A 10,681-nucleotide genomic window follows, 5' to 3' on the forward strand; every position below is an offset into this window, starting at 1 on the left:
CCAGAAATATTTGATTGGGTTCAATCCCAGACTTTGGCTGGGCCACTCAAGGACATTCACAGAGTTGTCTATAAGCCACTCTTGCTGTGTTTAGGGTCATTGTCCTGTTGGAAGGTGAACCTTCTGCCCAGTCTGAGGTACTGAATGCTCTGGACTGGGTTTTCATTAAGGCTATCTCAATAATTTGGTGCATTGAGCATTCAGCAACATAACAAAACATGAAATAAATGAAGGGGTATGAATACTTTCACAAGGCACTGTATATGTATAAATAATAAAACAAATTATGAACAAAAATTTTAATATTCTATAATATAATATAGTAAATATTCTTAGTATATAGTTAAATGTATACATTTTATGTTGAATAAAATATAAAATAACTATCAAGTTATATTTGCTTGAAACAAAAAATTATTAATGTATCTTTAATATAACCGTATGTTTTATATATATATATATATACAGTATATGTATATATATACAGTATATATACAGTATATTTCATGTTATGCGTCTTACGTTTAAGGTAAGTGTTTTTGCTGCCCTCTGCAGGTCAGACTGATGTACTGCATGTGTAATGAGCATCTGACACCTGCAGGACTTACAGGACCAATATTAAAGAATACTAATTTAGTTTGAGAAGGCAGTCATAAATGATTTCGGTTCATATGAGGACTGACGCTCGACTCCAGCGAACCACTTCACATCTCAATAATTCTCCTTATAATAATAATAATTAGTTTCCTTTTATGTTCTCAAAGACGCTCTCACACAAGCAAACAAACAGGCTTAATACAGCTACAGAGCAGTGCACTGTGGGTAATCAAGCAAACGATTCAGAAACCGGTTATGAATCTGTACGCTACATGCGCTAATGTCTAATACAGACACAGACAGACCTTCAGCTGTCGGGATAACTCATCCACCTGTAGAGGACCAGACTCAGATCAGCTTTAGCATTCTGGACCATTTACAGAGCTCAGACTTACTCTCAAAAATGAGTTCACTACACTACAGCTATTATATCTACTCTATCAGATGATCTCATTTCATTTATGCAATCAGAACAATATTTATCAGGCACTAATACATTATGAATCTCATTCAGGGTGACTGAATTAAACCTGAACAGATAAATCTAAACTAATTACAACTAATAAACTAGAAAACACTCTAGTTGTTATAAACAGATTGTCCAAAACAATCATTCTTAAAAATATAGTTAATAAAAATACAACTGTTAGTTCATGTTAACTCTATTAAATAAAAGTCTATTAAATAATATTAACAGATACAACTATAATGTATTAGTAAATGTTGAAATTAGCATTAACTAAGATTAATAAATGCTTAGTATAATAGGTATTTTTCATCGTTACTTCTAATGTAGTTTACTAATGTTAACAAGTGTTACCAAAATCTGATTTCAGTTTTTTTTTTTCTTTGCGGTAACAAATTCATTAACACATTATTAATATGGTCTACTTATTACTCCTAAACAACACAAGAAAAAGACACTATTATTTCACTTCGTATAAGAGGAGAATCTGCCAGATGTTCACAGTTTCAATGAAAAAAATTTATTAATATATGTAGATTTTATTTCATTTTTTTGGTGAATTATTCCTTTAAAGATACTGAAGCAAAAAGAGGCTGTAAAATAGTCACTAAATCAACTGATTTTTTGTATAAATAAATAAATATATAAATAAATAGTCACTAAATTGATTGCACATTTAAAAAATTTAATTTCTGTGTGAATCATTCCTTTAAACATTAATAAAATGCCAAATAAAAATATAGAATAGAATAAAAAATTTAATTAAATTAATAAAATAAAATAAAAAAATAATTTTACATAAATAAAATAAAATGTTATTTTTAATAATGACAGAATTTTCATTTCTAGGTAAATCACTTGTTTATAAACAAGGTGGAAATTTTTTTTTATTATAATTTATTATATTTCAATTATTTATGTGAATTATTATTTGTTCCTGTATATGGAGTAAGTGTTTATCTAAAAATCAAATACATCTAATAGCAACATTTATACTAAGAGCCTGAAAGGTGAAGGAAAAAGGTCATTTGTTGCAAGAAACCGTGAGTAATGTGTAAAAAGTGGACTTTTTGATGATCAGCACTTGCTTGAGATGCTTTCATACGCACCTTGCTCAGGTACTCCCTCGTCACCTGAATGAAGTACGGCATGGCGAAGTCCACGAGGCCGTGTCTCCAGGCCAGCTCTAAGACCAGGTCAGGAGCCAGAAGATCATAGGAGCTGAAGAGACACGCGGCGAAACACTCACGCTTCCCCTCCTCAACAAACCAGCGCAGGAGATCCTGAGCCTGAGCGCCGTCCTGAGACTCGGCGGAGAACTGCATCGCGTCCTGACACAGAGACAGACGGGAGAATGAGTGCCTTTAGCCTGATACTGCTCTGCTCTGCTTTTCTTTTTGTTTGGCAGGAAGTACAAAAGAAAGAAATAATGCCAGAGTTTTGAAACAACATGAGGGAAAAAAAAAAAAAAAAGGGTGGAAAATAGTCACTAAATATACTTGCACATTTTTAATGAAAATTCATTAAGAAATTAAGGGGAAAAAATAAATAGTCACTAAATTTGCTTCAAATTTTTTATAAAAAATAATTATTAAGGAATAAATAAAAAAATAGTAAATGCACATTTTTAATAAAAATATATTTTAAAACATCTATTAATTAAAGAAAGAATTGTATTCATTGAAAACATTATATTAATTGAAAACAGTCACTAAATTATCTGCAAATTTTTTGATGAAAATTCACTTTAAAACAAACAAACAAACAATAAATGCTCATTTTTTAAAAATAAATTAATTAATGAAGACAGAATTTTCATTTTTGTGTGAATTATTCTTACAGACACAGTAGCAAAAAAGTGTGGAAAATAGTCAGTAAATTAATTTGATATTTTTTACTGAAAATCAGAATTAATTAAAAAAAAAAAAGTTTTAAAAAGACAGAATTTTCATTTCTGGGTGAATCATTCCTCTATATACCCAGTAAAAAGAAGGTTTAATATGTATTTTTTTTATTAATTAAATTATTCATTTTCTATTTTTTTATTAATGAAAATTATTAATTAAAAAAATCAATCATTTAATAAAGCACAAAATACTAAAGCAAATAAACAATTAAAAATACTAAAATAAATAATAAAAACTATTAGTCTTGCAGCGTTAATATGCTCTATTACAAATAAATAAATATGTATAATTAAAAAAATATAAATGTGTAAAAATAAATAAATACAACTATACAAATATATATAGGAACAAACATCAACAGGTTGGCAGTGATGCGTCTCTGTGTTTGTACCTTGTAGAGTTTGTCTTTCTTGCAGAGCTGGATGCTCTGAGCCCAGCGCTGGCTGCTCTTGTAGAGATACGCAGCGATGCGTCTGAACTCGATGAGCTCGTGTGTCTCGAGCCTCTGAGCCAAACCGATCGAGTCGAAGTTATCGTATGCATCGATGGAGGCGCGCAGACCCTGAGCGGGACGATGAAGAGAGACACTTCAGATCACGTGATCTTACTCTCACTGAAGCTCTGTGTGTGTGTGTGTGTGTGTGTGTGAGTGTGCGTGTGAGTGTGTGTGTGTGTGTGTGTGTGTGTGTGTGTGAGCGTGTGTGTTGTTGAGCGCGTCATTCACGTCTCTGTTATTGTGGCTCTGCACTGATCTGAGATACGGTTTAACCAGACGCAACTGATTCACCTGCAAACACACACGACCCTCATTATTAAATAAACTAAAACTAATACAAATCAGTTCTGTTAACTGAATAAAATAAAATAAAATAAAATAAAATAAAATAAAAATTGCCTTGGCTACTAACTGAAATAAAATAAATGTAAATTGAAGTAATAAAATTACTAAAACTAAAATAAAATACATTAAACCTAAATAGAAATATAAAAACTAATAAAAACAAGCACAAAAGCACATAACAAAATGACAAAAAACAAAAAAATAGAAAACTACAAATATAAAACTAAAAGCTAATTAAAAATCTTATACACTATAATATTTAAATAATACTAAAATAATAATGCATCACAGAGAAAAAAAATGAAATAAAATGAAATAAAAAAAATAAAAAATTAGATGAAAAGCTTAAACTCACATTAAAAGAAATGCTGTCTTGGCATCTAATTGAAATAAAATAAATTTAAACTGAAGTAATAAAATTACTAAAATTAAAATAAATTAAAGCTAAGTAGAAATATAAAAACACAACAAATAATAAAAATGACAAAAGCACATAAAATAACTACAAATTAAAAATAAAACTAATTTTAAAATAATTTTGAACTAATAATTAAAACTAAACGCTAATAATAAAATCTTGTACACTATAATATATAAATTATACTAAATAAAGCTGCATCACAGAGAAAAAATAAATAAAATAAAAAAATAAAATAAAATAAAAAATACTTACATGAAAGTAGAAATGTTGCCTAGGGAACTAACTGAAATAAAATAAATTTAAAATGAAGTACAGTAATAAAATACCTCAAGCTAAAATAAAAATAAATTAAAGCTAAATGGAAATATAAAAACAAAAACCTAACAAAATGACTAAAACAAACTAAAAAAAAAAAAGAAAACAAAAAATATAAAATAAAAGCTAATTAACAATCTTTAATATATAAATAATACGGATTTATAATACAGCTCCACATTTGCCACCTTAATGAGACGAACGAAAACAAGAACAATATACATCCTCATATATGCTCAGATATCAAAGTCTGCATGCTTCAAACTCAATCATTTCTCATCAGAGGATCTGAGCTGCTCCACAATCATTTCAGAGCTCTAGACTCTCGCTGCAGGACAGCTACTGGAGAAACTTTTGAGACATGTGATCAGTGTCATGTGACCTTGCTGATGAGCTCTTTGAAGGAAGCGTCTCTCCAGGCGTCGGTGGGGTGTGTTATCATCGTCAGGATGGCGTTGTCATACTCCTCATATTTATCATACAGGAACACAAGCTCCGCCCACAGATGGGCCTGTTCAGCCGCTCGTAACACCTGACCAATCACAACACAGCAAATCATAAACACAACCTTTCCAACAAAGCCTTTACTGCAGTGCATGCATATCATTATTAATATTAACAAGAGAAAAGTCCAAATTATATAGCTAATTACACTACCATTCGAAAAGTGTTAAGATCAATATGATTTTTTTTATTTAATTGTATTTAGAAATTAATACTTTTTTATTCATTAAGTATGAATTCAATTGTTGAAAAGTGACAGTAAAGACATTTATAATGTACAAAAGATTTCTATTTCAAATAAATGCCTTTACGTTCATCAAAGAATCCTGAAAAATAAAATGTATCACAGGTTTCACAAAAAAATGAAACTGTTTTCAACATTGATAATACTTAGAAACGTTTCTTGAGCAGCAAATCAGCATATTAGAATGATTTCTGAAGATCATGTGACACTGAAGACTGGAGTAATGATGCTGAAAATTCAGCTGCGCATCACAGAAATAAATTACAGTTTAATAGATATTCACATAGAAAACAGCTGTTTGAAACTGTAAAAATATTTCACGATTGACCTGTTTTTACTGTATTTTTAATATAATAAATGCAGCCTTGTTGAGCAAGATAGAGACACTTTTTAAAACATTTAAACAATCTTCCCGAACCCAAACTTTTGAACAGTAGTGTAGATATGATAAATAATCAAACCAAAATGTAACATTGAAATGTGACCCTTGTGCAACATAAAAAAGATACAAAAACAAAAGAAACAGGAAATTTCCTCAGTACAACTGTCCTTACAGTGCAGATAACTCACTTTATTTATTTACTTATTTAGTAATTTTTTTATTCATTTACTTAGTTACTCATTTACATTTAAATGCATTTCACAGATGCCTTTTATCCAGAGTGTCTTACAATGCATTCACCGTCTACATCTAATCAGTTCATGCATTCCCTGGGAATCGAACCTATGACCTTCACGTTGCAAGCGTCACGCTCTTCTATACGAGCTCCAGGATGCAGCTTTCAGAATGCAGAAAATAAAATTTTTATTTCTTCAGTTCACACTCTGAGGAACACATCAGCGAGAGTCGCACCTTAGGGATGTTGACCCGAGACCAGAAGAGCTCCAGATGTTCCCTCATCCTCTGGGGTTTGTATTTGGAGTAGAGGATGGCCAGCTCGGTGAACATGCCCATGTGAGCGCGCTCCAGCCCCAACGCCGCCTCCAGCAGCACCATCAGCTCCTCGAAATACCCACGGTCCTGACGCACACAGAGAAGACGTCACAAACCCGCACTGAGCTCATCCACAGACTGAGATTGTGAGGGTTGTTCACCTGATAGTAGTTAATGAGCTCCTCCAGTTCATCAGCATGAGTGACGATGTGAAGGCCGGAGATCTGCGCTAACCTGAACTCCTCTCCGTCCACACACGCAAAACACACCTAAAAATACAGCAGGATTGAGATTTCAGTGAGGACACACACATTACAGGATGCTACAAACCAGTTGTGCATGACACATGACTTTAATGTTTAAAGTAGGGCTGTCAATTTAACATGTTCATATGGTGCAATAAAATGCAGTTACTGTATATGTGACCGGTTCTGACAAAATGAGTCGGAATGAGCAAATTTTCAAAAATGAGTTCTTTTTAGTTTCACATTCTCAATTAAAATTCCTTCAAAATGATATATGATTTGTTGGAAGTAGAAGCTCAGTCAGGTTAAAAACAACTTGAGATTGAGTAAATTATGGTATAAAATAAAACATTATGACAGAATTGACAGACAGATGACAGAAAAGAAAAATCACTCGCTGCTCTTGACTGAAGAAAATTAATACAGTTGCTTTATTAAGAATCTATGTATAATTTATACAGTGAAGTGAATATAGTGTTTTATTTTTGTTTTGTTGATTCAATCTTGAATGCTCCTGCTAAATACACTTGCTGTATCAGAAAAATAAAGCACTGTTTGTTTTAACTGTTTTTTAACAACAAAGATAAAATAAGTTTTTTATCTTCGCCCACATTGGCCTAAATATCTGCAATTCTTTTTTTACTTTATATTTTGTTTCCTTGTAAGGCTTTGCTTTTAAAATAGGGAAATTAGTTTGGCTGTACGGCTCAGACAAAATAGTAAAACACACATGACAAAGAATCGTGATAAAACCGTGATATTCCTGAAAAGAAAAGAAAAAAAAAAAAAATCGTGATATGATATTTTTGCCATATCGCCCACCTCTACTTTAGGTAATTAATTTGTTTAAAACATTTCAATCAGCCCTAGTTTAACGAGATGTATTTAATAACGTCTTCATCTCTCACCTCTTTCCATGTGCGTGTGCAGCTGGCCTTTCGTGCGCTGTCAACGGCCGCCTGAAACTCGCCGAGGTGAACGAGTGTGGACGCCAGACGAGCGAAATTAGACACGTTATTAAACAGCAGCCGGGCGGCTTCAAACATACCCTCTTCATAACATCTCTCGCCAACCTACAGACAGAAACATGTTACAGGACACACTGAAAATAATACAAGAAGACCCCGGTGATCTCAAGTGATAGATCTCAAAGCACACGTTCTGCTACTGTCATTATGTATGCACAATAATGTTGAGTAACAAGATTATAAATTAATCTTAAAAAACTATTTATTATGGATTATTTATTAAGCATTAGGGAAAATGTTTCAAATCCGATTATTTTAATAATTTAAAATATATTCATTTTTAAATATAAACATGCTATCATTAATATTAAATATATATGCATAATATATTGTTGTTGCTATCATTATTATTAATAACTTCATTACATGAAATATGTTATATTTCTATTATCTTCTCTTATCTATTACTATTCGTACATATATACCAAACTATATCTATACTATATATAAAATATTTTATATTTAATAATAATACAAGTATATAATTGTATATATAATAATATATTATATAATAGTATATAATATATTTATATACGTATATTTAATAACAACGTATTATATATTAATAACAATATAATTGTATATTTACAAGGTTATTAAGGCAAGGCAAGGCAAGTTTATTTATATAGCACATTTCGTACACAATGGTAATTTAAAGTGCTTTACATAAAAGGAAGTAAAATAATCATAAAAATAATCACAACAATAAAACAAGGAATTTAAAACCTTTTTAAATGATTTAAAAATTGATTTAAAAGGAATTTAAAACAGTTAAAAATAGAAAAAGATTATACATAAAATAAAGTGCAATCAGTTTGGACGTAGCACAGTGCTCATTCAATAAATGCACAGCTAAACAGATGAGTTTTGAGTCTGGATTTAATACAATTTCTTCCAAATGTTGCTATCAATTGCTTCAAAACCAGACATAGTATCTTCTTTTTGATATTGCGGTCGAATCTGTCTGACCTCTGCATAACTTGGGGATGTGCTAATCGCCTTTCTGATATTATTGATCTTCTCAGAAAAGAAGGACGCAAACTCATTGCATTTGCTGTCGGAGAGCATTTCACTGGGAATCTGACTTGGGGGGTTTGTCAGTCTCTCAACAGAAGCAAAAAGAGTGCGAGAGTTGTTTAAGTTATTGTTTATAAGGTATTACAGGTTTATAAGGTATTACAGTTAAACAAAACGAAAACTTAAACCATAAAATCTTGAAATTTTTGTTACTTGAAATATAGTAAGCATTAAATGAAATAAAATATAAAAAACTTAAACTTACTTTCATTATTATATTATTTCAGCTAGTTGCCAAGGCAACATTCCTAATTTTTACTAAGTTAAATCTGATGTACTCAATTGATAAAAAAAACTATATTGACATATTAAAAAAGACCAAAACAAAATTGCTAAAATTTTAACTTAAATTAAAAAGAAAATGGAAAATATAACAATAAAAACTAATCCAAAATTAATAATAAAAAAAACAACAACTATAATAGTATCTCAATAATACTGAAATAAAACTTTTTAAAAATGATACAGAGAGAGATTTATCAGATAAAGGAAGCTAGCTAACATCAAAAGTGTGTAAATCTCCATACTTGCTGTATGTGAGCATTGTTGGGGCCGTTGATAAAGTCCTCCAGCTCAGACAGACGATTTGTTTTAGCCAGAGCAAAGATGAGCTCCGTCTCCACAAACGACTCTCTGGCTTTCTTCCTCGCCATTTGAAGAAACTTCACCAGATCCTCCCAGTTCCCTATAAAAACAGACACTTGCCTGGGATATTGTTCAATCAATTTACAGCATATTATGGACGTTTTTCAGCCATCTCCACATCAGTTTAAGGACATCTGAGGACAAATCAAGTTGAATGTCCTAAAAACAAAGCAAATGGTGTTTGATTTCCGACGGAGGACAAATGCTGTTTTGCCATTGACTATTAATGGTCAGGAAATGTTCAATGTTTTAAGTCTCAGGACTACCATCTCTGCAACGTTAAAGTGGGACGACAACCTAAGAGGCATTATTAAAAAATGCCATCAAAGGTTTGAAGTTTGGCGTATCTAAAGTTGGTATGTTAAATTTTTATAGAGCTGTCATTGAAAGCGTGCTGACTTTCTCACTTATAGTGTGGTTTGGTAGCTCCACAGCTCAGCAGAGAAGTCAGATTAGTAACATAACTCGGGCTGCTTCGAAAATTATCGGTTGTGATCTCCCCACTATTGATGAGATCTATGTTTCACGTTTGCAGAAAAACTTACGCCTCTTCCTTCAGCAATTAAAACGAAGTCTACACGGATTTTGCATCAGGATAGGATTGTGCATGCTCTTAATTTCTCTGGTATCTATGCATCTGCATTTCACTCCTTATAATTGATAGGACATATATGTGTAGTTGTATTTATATATGTATTTTAATGTATGTTATAATTGTTGATGAGCTCCCCAAGCAAATTCCAAACAACTAGGGTGTTTGGCAATAAATAAATAAATACAGTGAAATAATATGTTATTTAGCTATATCAAAACAGTAGTCATGTGCATGGCGGTTTTAGGTATACAGCGACCCCTGGCGGTTCTAGTGTTAAAGGAGTAGTTCAGTTCCAGAACAAATATTTACAGATAATGTACTCACCTCCTTGTCATCCAAGTCTTTCTTTCTTCAGTCGTAAAAGAAATTATGTTTTTTGAGCAAAACATTTCAGGATTTCTCTCCATATAATGGACTTCTATGGTGACCGCGAGTTTGAACTTCCAAAATGCAGTTTAAAAATGCAGCTTCAAACGGCTCTAAACCATCCCAGCCGAGGAAGAAGGGTCTTATCTAGCAAAACAATTGGTTATTTTCTAAAAGAAAATACAATTTATATACTTTTTAACCTCAAACGCTCATCTTGTCTAGCTTTGCGTGAACTCTGTTTTTTCCATTTCAAGACAGTTAGGGTAGGTCTAAAAACTCTTTTTTTGTAAATGGCATTTGATCTTCTTTGCATGTTCACTTTGTAAACACTGGGTCGGTACTTCTGCAGCGATGTAGGATGATTTTTAAGTTGGAGGAGAAAATGAGATGGGAGTTTTTAGACATACCCTAACTGTCTTGAAAGTGAAAAAACAGTTCACACAGAGCTAGACAAGACGAGCGTTTGAGGTTAAAAAGTATATAAATTGTAATT

General features: G+C 31.7%; 1 protein-coding gene across 3 annotated transcripts in view; it reads right to left on the minus strand.

Annotated features, from left to right (window-relative positions):
* LOC107754396 (clathrin heavy chain 1-like) overlaps positions 1 to 10,681 on the minus strand; it is a 57,071-nt gene that overhangs the window by 11,596 nt on the left and 34,794 nt on the right. For all 3 annotated transcript variants that reach the window (XM_016570814.1, XM_016570813.1, XM_016570812.1), the window contains 7 exons: positions 9,107 to 9,264; positions 7,383 to 7,547; positions 6,391 to 6,498; positions 6,149 to 6,316; positions 4,930 to 5,079; positions 4,706 to 4,735; positions 1,014 to 1,020 (listed from right to left, as the gene is read on the minus strand). In XM_016570814.1, the coding sequence (XP_016426300.1) occupies positions 1,015 to 1,020; positions 4,706 to 4,735; positions 4,930 to 5,079; positions 6,149 to 6,316; positions 6,391 to 6,498; positions 7,383 to 7,547; positions 9,107 to 9,264 (785 nt within the window). In that variant the 3' untranslated portion in view covers position 1,014. The remainder of the gene's footprint in view (positions 1 to 1,013; positions 1,021 to 4,705; positions 4,736 to 4,929; positions 5,080 to 6,148; positions 6,317 to 6,390; positions 6,499 to 7,382; positions 7,548 to 9,106; positions 9,265 to 10,681) is intronic.

The sequence above is a fragment of the Sinocyclocheilus rhinocerous genome, unplaced genomic scaffold (genome assembly GCF_001515625.1).
Source record: "Sinocyclocheilus rhinocerous isolate Xijiao unplaced genomic scaffold, SAMN03320098_v1.1 scaffold1223, whole genome shotgun sequence".
Classification (NCBI taxonomy): domain Eukaryota; kingdom Metazoa; phylum Chordata; class Actinopteri; order Cypriniformes; family Cyprinidae; genus Sinocyclocheilus; species Sinocyclocheilus rhinocerous.